Below are 12,441 nucleotides of genomic sequence, written 5' to 3'. Positions count from 1 at the left end.
CAAATGGGATGCCAGCACTGCAGGGGCCTTAACCCACTGCGCCATGGTGCCAGCCCCACACCGTGGGATTCATGACCTCGCCTGGCAGTCCTCTAGAGCCCAGCTCGTTTTCCAGGGGTGCACACTTCTGGGCTGGGGAGCCCTTGGCACTTACCTGACACACTAGCCATGGCCTTGCTCCAAAGGCCCAGCTCACTGAAGGCCTGTGAGAAAGACTTTGCTCTGGAACCCCTGGGCCCAGTTTCCCCTCTCAGCTTCTATCCAGCGAGTCCCCTGTTCCTCCAGGAAATGATTCCAGCCCAGGTCTGCGGAGGGTGGGGAAGGTGCCCCGCTCTGCTCGGCTGGCCCTTCCGTGGGCCTCCCATGGGCCTCCCGTGGACCTCCCGTGGCCCTCCCATAACCTGCACCCCTCTCATCTTGCAGGTCGTGTCCCCTACCTACGGGTCACTGGCATGCCCTCACTGACTGCCTCGGCCTGGACAGCGAGCCAAAAATATTTACGACCTCTTGCCTCCAAGGCAAGAAGACCTGGGTAGGTTTTTCTTTCTGATCCCTGAGGCCAGACTGCCCCACATTCTGCACCCAGAATGCACCTGGCACCTCCCAGAGGTGACCTTCTCTAAGCTTCCGGTCTTCCGGCCCCCCTGAGCGCTTGGTGGAGAACAGGCTGGAAAGACCATCAGCTGCGACTCCGGAGACAGGCCGGCAGGGCTCTGGAAAGGGTGCAGCGGGTGGTCTGGGCTGGGGGCTTTGTTTCTTCTTGAGGAAAGCCGCTGGGGGAGCGCTGCAGCAGGAGAGCCTGGCACCAGCGTCCCAGGCGGGGCTGGGGGCCCCTCGGCAGAGCTCTCTTCCCAGCCTGCCTCCATGCCCGGTGCCAGCATCTCCCAGCACCGCCAGGTCTCCCAGTGCAAGCTCCCTGGGCCTCTGACCCCCTCCCCACAGGACGTCGGGGCCCACAGGAAGAGGGCCTTGCTCGGGCCCAGGTGCTCCGAGGACAGGCCCGCTGTCTTCAGGAGCCATTCTCTGTTCTTCCAGGGAGATGTCAGTCCAGGAGCATCCGTGTCTTCAGTACCGAGAGCCTCCTCTCCAGAAACCCTGACCCCCCTGGGCACGTGGTGAGTGCTGAGTGACAAGACGAGCCCCTTGGGGGATGGCAGGGCGCTGGCAGGAGAGCCGAGGGGAAGGACTTCTGGGTACCAGAGCCTTCTGGGGCAGACGGGCAGTGTGGCCTTTGGCACTCGCCCTGCAGCCCTCTTAAGTTGGGAAGATGAGTCTCGGCCTCCTTCCTGCCCAGCGGGAAAGCCTGAGGAGACAGGAGCCAGCGCTGGCGATGTCAGAAAACCAGCGAGGCACGCTTGGCGAGCGCACGATGCTAGAACCGGCGCGGACGGGTTTTAGCAGACATGGCGATTCGCGTGTCCACACTGGTGCTGTTTCCTCCCCAGCCGCCGACTCGGGAAGGTTCCTACGTGGTCCAGCCTGCTGCTGGGGCCTCACGCACCCTGAGAGCCCCACCTTGGGAACCCCCCCGAGGGGCTGTGTGCATTGATTTCAGTTACTCTCAGCAGCAGAGACGCCCATTCATCTCCGTGGCTGGAGTAAAAAGCGCTGGCTCAGATGGGGACACCGCAGGCCGGGTCACGGGTACCGGGCAGTATTGTAGTTGGCTCCCGGTCGTGGAGGCCGGGCAGTCCCAGATCCAGGGCTGCACCATCACTGGGAGGAAGGCAGCACATGGGCAGGTGCGAGAGAGAGCCAGAGCCAGAAGGCCCGAGAGAGGAGCGGGCCAGCCTCTCATCAGACCCCACTCCTGCAGCATCGCACGGAGCGCGGGGGGACTCTCCACGGCCCCTCCCCCGAGGCTCCACCTCCCAGCGCTGTTTCGCTTTCCAACATGTGAACACAGTCAAGCCCCTGGATGGGGATAGCATTGAGGTCGCAAGGGCTGTGTGACAACTCACACCGATCATCCCGAGGGTCTGGTCATCCGGCGCTAAAGGCACCTGCCAGGCAGGAGCCCGAGGGCAGCCGGGTGCCGAGGCACCAGGGACAGTGAAGGGACTGCTTTGAAGATCAAGGTTATGCTGCTTTCCTTTCTTTAAGATGTATTTATTTATTGGAAAGGCAGAGTTACAGAGAGAGAAGGCATGGCGGAGGGCTCACTCACCCACTGGCCCACTCCCCAAATGGCTGCCACGGCCAGGGCTGAGCCAGGCCTAAGCCAGGAGCCAAGAGCTTCATCTGGGCGTCCCGCATGGGTGCAGGGCCAGTCTTCTGCTGCTTTCCCAGGCACCTTAACAGGGAGCTGGATCAGAAGTGGGCCCATACAGGATGCTAGCGTCGCAGGCAGCGGCTTTACCCGCTACATCGCAATGCCCGCCCACCCCAGGCTGATTTTCACAGATAAGGTCTTTGTTGAAAAATTGGTCCCTCTGGCTTCATGGTCACCCTGAGGAGGGGTCTGTGGTCTCTCAGCTTCTCGTACCCAGAGGTTGAGGCTCAGGGACTACACAGAAGCCTCTGCTTCCCCCTCCTCCCTCTCCTCACGTAGCTCCTGCCCCACGATGTCCCCAGGGAGCAAGACGTGTGACGGAGACAGGGCAGCAAGCAGGAGACCCACTGCCAGCGCTCGTCCCAGGGCTTGGCTGGGCCGTGAGGGACGGTGGCATTGACAGCACGCAGGCCCCCGCCGCGTGAAGCGCATTGGGAACCAGTGGCCAATCCTTAAAAATGGAAGGCGTTTCACACAGGAAGTCCAGACCCTGAGTTTTTCCTAAAAACCCAGACATTCTGGAAACATCAGACCAGCACCCCTCAGGGGCCTGTGTGCCAGCTGCCCCTGTACAACAAAGAGAGCATTGCTAAGCATTTCTAGGCACCAGGAGCTGTTCAAGTGCTCAGACTCGATCAGCACTCAGCGGGGGAGCTGGGGTCTTTTTTTTTTTTTTAAGCTGTTTTAGGGGGTTGGGAAAGGAAAACTCTAAAAGTAAAATAATAAAAAACAGCCCACTGTGCCATGACAGGCACATAAATAGCTTCCCCCGTAGCCAGGCCGCACACTCACTTTGCCATAGCAACCTAGGACGAGTGTTTATAACAGCCTGTCGACCGGCTGGAAAACAGCAGCTGCCGCGGTCTGCAACCCTTCTCGGGCAGCTGCCCTGGCCTTGGCCCTGGCCTGGGGGCAGTGGGTGGGCGCTCCCTGGAATGGTGAGGGGGTGGGGGATGAATGGGCGGGGCTGGCCCTCTGCTGGGGGTGGGGATGGCAGACTTGCAGGGGCCGGGCAGTAATATCTGGGGAGCTGTGAGTGAGCTGTGAGTGTCGGGTTTCTATTCTCCCTCACTTGTGTGCTGCCTCTCCTCCTTCTGAGCTCCCTGAACCTGAACGGGGCCTGGGTGTCCCTGCGATCCTCGCGAGGCAGCCGGCTTTAACTTCCTGAAGCACTCGGGGCTTCTGCCGCGGTCTGTTCCGTGACCGCCTCTCCCACGTGTTTGCCCAGACTGTTTGCCCAGTCCACTGCTGTGGGCTGCGGCTTAACCTGCGGCGCTGGCCTCCGCAGGCTGGATCTTGCCAGGCCGTATGGGCAGGGGCTGGCTGGCAGGCTTGCGTGTGCCCTCTGAGGGCTTGCCCTTCTCCCTGCCTCCTGCAGGTGTCTGGTCACAGCTGATGAGCCCTGCAGCTGCTGTCACAGCGTGTCATCGACACTGTGGAGCTGTCAGCCTCGTGTCACGTTTCCTTTTTGCTTTCTTGATCCTCAGGTGCAGAGCGAGTCCCATTGTGTGAGGCCCTTCCTTTGCCTCCTGTTTCTGTTCCCTTCTCTGCCCGTGGACAGCAGGCTAGTGTGCTACTGATTGCAATGCGTCCTTTAAAATCCACGGCACTGCTTTAAATGCATGTGTGTTTTTTGTTTTTTTTTTTTTTTTGGACAGGTAGATGCGTGCTTTTTTTTGACAGGTAGAGTTATAGACAGTGAGAGAGAGAGACTGAGAGAAAGGTCTTCCTTCCGCCACGGCCGGAGCTGCGCCGATCCAAAGCCAGGAGCCGGGTACTTCCTCCCAGTCTCCCATGTGGGTGCAGGGACCCAAGCACTTGGGCCATCCTCCACTGCCTTCCCGGGCCACAGCAGAGAGCTGGACTGGAAGAGGAGCAACCGGGAGTAGTACCTGGTGCCCCAACCGGGACTAGAACCCGGGGTGCCAGCGCCCCAGGCGGAGGATTAGCCAAGTGAGCCACGGCGCCGGCCTGATGCGTGTGTCTTTAATTGATATAAATACTAGCCAGTTTTCCGCCACTAGGCACTGTGTTCTTGAGATCACAGTACTATCACGTGTGTGTCGACTCTTGTTTCTAACTGTTGCATGATATCGCGTGCTATCTAGCTCCGTGTTTTACCTGTCCAGCACGGGGAAAGTGCATCCCCGGGGGCTTCCGACTTCCTGTCACCCCAAAGAGTGCACAGTGAGCATCCTTGCCCCCGCTCCTTTTCGGGCCCTGTGCAAGCGTTTCTTTGAGGATCGCATACAGGAGTGGGTCGCTGGGTCAAGGGTGTGCATAGGCTTGACCTACCGGGGAGTACCAGGTGGCTGTGGGGCGGGGCGATGCAGTCGGGATCCCCGCGGCCCAGGGGTTCAGCGTGACCCATTTTCTCTGGCTGGATGCTTTGATTCTGGTACTACATCTCTGCTGCTGAACTGAAGCTGCCCTCAGGGTCGCAGACTTGGGAGGGGGAGGGGGAGAGGGAAGGAGCCTCCTGCCTGGGAACCACCTGCTAGCGGGAAGCAGCCTGCCCTTTTCTGTATGTAAGAAACATGTGCCTGGAGCCAGTGCTGTGGTGCAGCGGGTTAACGCCCTGGCCTGCAGTGCCCGCATCCCATATGGGCGCTGGTTCAAGTCCTGGCTGCTCCACTTCCAATCCATCTCTTTGCGATGGCCTGGGAAAGCAGTAGAAGATGGCCCAAGTCCTTGGGCCCCTGCACCCACGTGGGAGACCCGGAGGAAGCTCCTGGCTCCTGGCTCTGGATTGGTGCAGCTCCAGCCGTTGTGGCCATCTGGGGAGTGAACCAGCGGTGGAAGACCTCTCTCTCGCTCACTCTCTCTTTCTCTCTCTCTCTCTCCCCCTCCTTGCCTCCCTCTCTCTGTAACACTGCTTCCTAATAAGTAAATAAATCCTTAACAATAGATGCCCATACCCACATTGGAACGCCTAGGTTCAGTTTCTGTCTCTGCTCCTGTGCCAGCTTCCTATTGTGTACTCTGGGAAACATCAGGTGATGGCCCAGAAGCTGGGTTCCTGCCACCCACGAGGGAGACCCGCGCTGAGCTCCTGGCTCTCAGCCTGGCCAGCCCCCGTCACCGCAGGCACCTGGGGAGTAAGCAAGAGGGAGGGTGTTCTCTGTCTCGCTGCCTCTCCAATCAGTCAATCAATGATTTTTAAAAAGGAGAAAAGGGTAAATATGCTAGTGAATTTAAGGGACGACATTGTCATGTCTGAAACATCCCTGTGGGGTTACTGACTGCCTATGGTGCAGACAGCCACGCTGGCTTTGTTGTCAACAACAGCCGTGGATGTAAGTAGAGGACGGGAGAGGGAGGCTGGGGTGGAGTCCCTGAGCCCGTCACACCGCTCATGAAGTAGGGACCTTTCCACGGTGACCTGTTGTAACGTCACACGCCTGTCACAATCCTCCGCACAGCCGCCAAGAAAGGAACGTGAGGTATTAATGAAAACCCAAGAGTCGAGATAAAACAGAATACTACAAAATAGTTAATCAAAAGAAAGCAGGTGCTGGAGTAGGAAGCCTTGCGTCCTGCTCCTGCCCCCAGTCCCGCGCGGGGACCAAGCGTCCCTGGGAGACGCGGCCCAGGCTAAGGCAGAGCTTCCTGCCGGCCTGGAGCAGGTGCTGGCGCCGCGCACGCTCCCAGAGCCCCACCTCCCACCTCCGCTGTTACAGGGACAGGAGGAGACCCTCTGCTCCTTTGCTGCAGGGTTCCGACCCTTAGAACCCGAGCCGGCAGGAATCGGACTTCCACAGGCGGGCACTAGGTGGCGCTCCACCACCGCCGCTCACGGCACCCCAGACCTGCGCGAACGGGGAGGCAGAACCGCAGGCCTCCTCCACCAGGAGGCAAAGCTCGCCAAGACCGGAGTGCGCGTCCCAGAAAAGGCGTCCGGAGCCTCCCGCTGAGCTGCGTGGGGAACGTCGTCCTGGTATAAACCCAGACCGAAGTCTGGGAAAGGTGGCTGATGTTTCAATGCCCAAATCCCAGCGGAAATAACTGGGCATACAGAGACATAGAAACATGGTACATGTAAAGAAATAAATTAACCCTCTGAAACCAACCCCAAAGAAACAGAGGTATATGAATTCCCAGATGAAGAATTCAAAATAACCGTCATAAGGATGCTCAATACATTAAAATATTTTAAAATTAAGAATAATTTGTGAGTCTACTAGAAGACATTTCAAATGTCCAACAATGCTGGTCAGATTCCACGTAGGTGGATATGGCTCTCTCTTCTTCTTATACTTCATCTTATCAATTAAATTTGATAGGCCGGCGCTGTGGCTCACTAAGCTAATCCTCCACCTTGCGGCGCCGGCACGCCAGGTTCTAGTCCCAGTCGGGGCGCCAGATTGTGTCCCGGTTGCCCCTCTTCCAGGCCAGTTCTCTGCTGTGGCCAGGGAGTGCAGTGAAGGATGGCCCAAGTGCTTGGGTCCCTGCACCCCATGGGAGACCAGGAGAAGCACCTGGCTCCTGCCATCTGATCAGCGTGGTGCGCCGGCCGCGGCGGCCATTGGAGGGTGAACCAATGGCAAAGGAAGACCTTTCTCTCTGTCTCTGTCACTGTCCACTCTGCCTGTCCAAAAAAAAAAAAATTGATGGAAATTCTGAGAGAGAGAACAAAGAGTCAACTATGTAAAATTAGGAAAGTGATGTGCGATGAAAATCAGACTATCAACAAAGGGTTGGAAACTGTGAAGAAGAACCAAACAGAAATTCTGGAACTGAAGAAGACGGTAACTTAGTAGAAACACTCAAAAGAAGATTCAATAGAAGACTGGGCCAGGAGGAGCAGAAAAATCAGTAAGTTCAGGTATAAAGGAACAAAGAGAAAAACTAATGAAAAACGGAGAGACTAAGGGACTTTGAGAGGCTAAAGGACTTTATAGGATGTCATCAAATGAACAACATATTTATATGGAAGCCCCAGAAGGAGACGAGAAACAGAAAGGAGCAGAGAGAGATGATTTGAAGAAAGAATTTAATGGCTTGAAACATCTCAGATCTGAGAAGAGAAACAGTTGTATAAATTCAGGAAGACAAATGAGACTACTTGGAATGTCCACACATCAAAGGAACAGGCAACAGAATGAAAAGGCAATGTGATATGTAAGGAATTCTACCACTCTGCAGGGACAGCAAAATAACCCAATTTAAAAATGGGCGAAGACCTTGAATAGGCACTTCTCCAAAGAAGACAGACAGATGTGCAATCAGCACATGGGAACATGCTCAATATCACTAACTGTTAGGCAAATGCAAATTCAAACTACACGACGTCCGTCAGGACGGCCACTGCCCGAAAAACAGAAAATAGTGCGCCTTCACAAGGCTGCAGAGAAGGTGGGACCTCTGTGCGTGGTTGGTGAGAAGGTGAGATGGTGCAGCCATGTTTATGTACATTACTCAAAAATTGAAAATGAACTAGATGGTCCAGCAATCTCACCTCTGGGTCTGCTCAGCTCTCCAGAGGGTTTGAAGCAGAGCCCGAAGAGATGCTTGCACACCGTGTTATTTGCAGCATTGTTCCTCAGAGCCAAGAGGAAAAACCGTGGCTGAGCAGATGGAGAAAATGCGGTAGACACACAGAGTGGAATTTTACACACTCCTGAAAAAAGAAGGAAGTCTGCTCCAACGTGGACATTATGTGAAGATAAACTGCTCAAAAAAGAACAAACACTGTGTTACCCCACTTGTATGACGAATCTAAATTAGTCACAATCATAGAAACAGGAAGTATAAAGCTGAGGGGGTGTTGGGAGGGGAAATTTGTGTTTAGTGGGCACAGAGTTTCAGTGCTGCAAGAAGAAAGTTATAAATATCCGTTGCACAATCTGAATATACTTAGACGGTTGATGTGGTACGACAGCACGATGGGCAGCAGGCAGCTGTGTGCTTCATAGCTAGTGAAGAGTTCTGCTGTGACGCGGCATCCTGCATCAGAGCCGTGGCGGGCATCCTGTATCAGAGCTGTGATGTGGCATCCTGTATCAGAGCCGTGGCGGGCATCCTGTATCAGAGCTGTGACACGGCGTCCTGTATCAGAGCTGTGATGTGGCATCCTGTATCAGCGCTGGCTCAGTCCTCAGTTGCTCCACTTCTGGTCCCGCTCCCGGGTAAAGCAGCAACAGAAGGCCCAAGTGCTGGATCCCCACGCCCACTCCAAGACCCAGTCCCCCAGCTGCAGCCTGGCCCAGCCCTGGCTGTTCCAGTCATTCGGCAGAGACCCAGCGGATGGAAGATCTCTCTCTCTCTCTCTCTCTCTCACTCTCTCTCTCTGCCTCTCCCTCTCTCTCTCTCTATAACTCTGCCTATCAACTAACTAACTAAATAAATCTTACAAAAAATAAAGCAAATAGGCAAAGCCGCAGACTGGTAGGAGACACAGTGCAGTATCTGCAAGTGGACTTTATCAGAATATACAACTTCTACAGCCCAGTAAGAATGTGGACTACAGCCTTGATAGGCGTTTTACAAACAGACACATGAATGGGCAGTAAACACAGGAGAAAATGCTTAACATTATGAGTTGGCAGGGAGAGACAAATTAAAGCCACAAAGAGCTGTCACCACACGCCCACGAGAATGTCTAAAATTAAAAGCCCTTCCACCGCCCCACGCTGTCTAGCATCTGACACAACGGGAAGTCCCGCACTCTCCCCTGGCCGTGCGGAATGGTGCGCCTCCTTCGGAAACTTGGGTGACAGTTGTTTTTTTAATGAAATGAAATATGCAGCTAGCCGATGGCTCTGTAATTTCACACCTGTGCATCTCTGCAAAGAAAATGAAAACATAGGCCCCAGGAATAGACTTCTGCGTGGTGTCGGCAGAAAGTCTGCCTCACGGTAGTCCCAAACTGGAAACAGCCCGACGTCTGGGATCAGGAGAGTGGATAAACACGCCGACGTCTTCAGAAGACGAAACCCTGCTGCTACCAGAAGAAACAAACTACTGATGCACATAGCGTTCAGCCGACGGAAACAAGCCAGGCGCAGAAGGGACTAGACTTGAGGGTGCCACTTACATTCTGCTCTAAAATGGACAAACCCAGCTATGGTGATGGAAGACAGTCTGTGGTCTCGGGTTGGGAAGCGGCAGAGTGACTGGGCTCGAAGAAGGGGAACTTTATGCAGGGGTAACTGGCAGGTTTGGCACGGCAGGCGGAAGAGGTCAAGGCAGGAAAGCCTTTTATTTATAGAAAGTCTGCCTAGCAGGGTATGGGGTCAGACTCCCGCTGGCTCAGGCAGTGGGCAGGGGCCCTTCTAAGTTGCCTCGGTGACTGTGGACCTGGATACTGGGGGCAGGAGGAATAGCAAGTGGAGAAGCCTCCTGAGTAACCCTGACCCAAGCTCTTCACTTACCATGTATCATCCCAGAGGCAGGCGGGAGTAGATTTCCAGCAGGCTCGGGGTTAACTATCTGCACCCAACAGCCTGACAGAGCCCGACAACTGATAACATTGTTCCATAACTTGATAGGAGTGAGGGTTACATGGGTGGACAATGTATCAAAACCCATTTGACTACACCCTTAATACGAAGCTATTATACTATATGGAAATGTACCTCCATGAAAAGGACAAATAACAAAGTTAATAAAGTGGATCTTGCACTCCAGGAGACATAACTGGGGGAGTGAAAACCAGTAGAAGAAAATGGCAGGCAATCAAAGACAAAGCTCTGAGGTCATCCAAAGGGGAGAGAAAGTCACAGTCAACGTCCCGACAGCAGCATGGAGCAGGAAGAACAGTGGGATTATATCTGTCTTCTCAAGGACAACAACTTCTACGGAGAATTCTGTTCTCAGCAGGAACTGGCGTCAGGAACGAAGATGAAGCAAAGACATCTTCAGACGAAGAGAAAAGGGCAGATGGTTCACCAGCACGCACACGTGCGCCAGGACACCAAGGGCATTCGGCAGGCAGAGGACAATAATTCCAGTCGGACAGCTGAAACCTAACAATGATTTTAAAGCAATAAAAGTATAAATTCGTAGGAAAATGCAAATTAATGACAAATAATTTTTAGAGTTTAAAATAGAGATAGGATTAAAATTCCTAAGTTTGGAGAGCATTCAATGGAGTTAAATTTTTGCACAAACATGGTTGAGGAGTAGACGTACCAATTAGCTTTAAGGTAAATGTTGTAATTTTTAAGAATTGTAAAAGAGCGTGCCACTTAAAAGCTGACAACAGGGGAAAGAGGAAATTAGGTAATGCCCAGTACAAGAGAAGGCAGGGGAGGAAGAGGAACACCAAACACGTGGGGAGGGCAGCGACCACGTTGTCAAACGTCAGTGCTCACCCTGATACAGCTGCAGTTACAATTGCCATGGGTTATGTGTTCCGAGACTGGCGATCTAAACTTTAAATTTTTATTTATTTATTCATTTTATTTGAAAGGCAGAGGGACATACAGAGAGTTCCCATCCACTGGTTCACTCCCCCAGTGCCCACAACAGCCAACAATCTAAAGCTCACTCAGGTCTCCCGTGTGTGTACCAGGGGCCCAGGCACGTGAGCCATCCTCTCCCACAGCCTGCCAGGGTGCACACTGGCAGAAAGCTGGACTCAGGAACAGAGCCGCAGCTCAAACCCACCCCCACCCTGCCGATCTGTGTCTCTGCAGCCAAATTTCCACTTTCTCACAAGGAGCACAGTCCTATTCACTTGGTGGACTCTCGTTTTAGTTTGGATAACGATGTGCCCTCCAAAACTCACGATGCCACTGAATGCCCAGTGCAGCGGTGTTGAGGGGCGTGGGCTTTGGTGGACAGTGACGACACCAGGGCTGTGCCTCATGAGTGGGGTCATCCCTGGGCCGAGGGGGCAGAGTTGAAGGGCCCATCTCCTTGCGCTTCGGGCTCTTCTGCCGTGCAAGGATGGAGGCACAAGAAGGCGCCACCTTGGCTACAGAGAGCAGCCTGGCCAGACGCCGATTCTGCCGCACCTTCCTCTTGTCATTTGAATTTCAAATTCCACCTGCTCACTGCTGATTCATGAAGGAAAACAATGGACGTTTGTGTATTTATCTTGTGTCCAGCTTTACTGTAACTGCTTATAGTTCCAGGATTTCTGTTGTCTATGGCGATTCTGCAGGATTTTCTACACACAGTGATCTCACTGCGAACAAAGACAGTGTTGGTCTTTCCTCCCCCATTTGTGTGCTTTCCATCTCATTTTCCTCCTGCTCTCCATGTACTCCTTCCTGCACGGCTGTCACCCTCCAGGCTCCCAGACAGACGGCCAGACCCGAGGGCTGCCTGAACTTGGACTGTGAGCCACAGGCAATGCCTTTCTCCCTCGGCAGCTCCTCCTGGGTGTGTGTATAGCGACCAGCAGTGGGCTGACCGCACGTCCCAGGAGATGAACAGTCAGCCGGGGCAGCTCTGCTCCCCTGCTGTCCTCAGCAAGGGGGCTTTGGTGGGGGAGCACAGCTGCTCACACACCCTCCTGGAGAACGGTCCTCCTCCTGGACCAAGCACGCGGCTGCAGGTGGGAAGCACACGGGGTGATGGGGGAGGGAGGGGACCCCGGCCAGATCAGCTGGGAAAACCCTGGGACCAGTGGGATGACAGATGTCATGGCCAGGTCCCCCTCGCCTTCCACATTATCTGTTAGCAACTTTGTTTATCTGAGATGGAGAGTGCTCTGGGGGGGGGGGGGGAGCGGGGGAGGGGAGAAGTGGGTGAGGGGGAGAGGGAGGGGGAGAGGAAGAAAGGGCTCTCCCACCCACTGGTTCATTCCCCAAATGCCTGCCACAATGGAACAACCAGGGCTGCTCCAGGGCCAGAGCCAAGAGTCAGGAACTCTTGGGCGGGGCCACACCTGCTTCCCGCCCTGGCGTACTTGTTTATGCTCCTAACCCCAGAGCCCGGGCATTCAGGTTTTTCCCTCTTAAAATTAGTATTGCCGAAGCTTTGTCTATCTCATTAATCTTTCAAGGGAAAGGAACTTCCGTGAGGGAAAGAACTTCGCAGGTCTCCCACCTGCATGTTAGAGACCCACCTACCGCCTCCCAGGGTCCGAAGTAGCAGGAAGCTGGAGTCCAGAGCTGGGCGTGGGACCCACACAATAAACAAGTACGCAGGGGCGGGAAGGCGGGAAGCAGGCGTGGCCGTGCCCAGCAGGACTGCGGGCTCAGGGGGAGCTGCCTGGC

General features: G+C 54.6%; 1 protein-coding gene across 1 annotated transcript in view; it reads left to right on the top strand.

Moving 5' to 3' along the window:
* The window catches only part of LOC108178222 (plasma membrane calcium-transporting ATPase 4), a 33,005-nt gene that overhangs the window by 20,025 nt on the left and 539 nt on the right, over positions 1-12,441 (top strand). The window contains 3 exon segments of the mRNA XM_089312009.1: positions 424-532; positions 1,036-1,115; positions 12,228-12,364. Of these exon segments, the coding sequence (XP_089168135.1) occupies positions 424-532; positions 1,036-1,115; positions 12,228-12,282 (244 nt within the window). The 3' untranslated portion in view covers positions 12,283-12,364.

This window comes from Oryctolagus cuniculus, chromosome 13, assembly GCF_051225735.1.
Source record: "Oryctolagus cuniculus isolate XC-2025 breed Fujian yellow rabbit chromosome 13, ASM5122573v1, whole genome shotgun sequence".
Classification (NCBI taxonomy): domain Eukaryota; kingdom Metazoa; phylum Chordata; class Mammalia; order Lagomorpha; family Leporidae; genus Oryctolagus; species Oryctolagus cuniculus.
The sequence above is the reverse complement of the archived record's forward strand: the minus strand, read 5'-3'. Positions and strand labels throughout refer to the sequence as shown.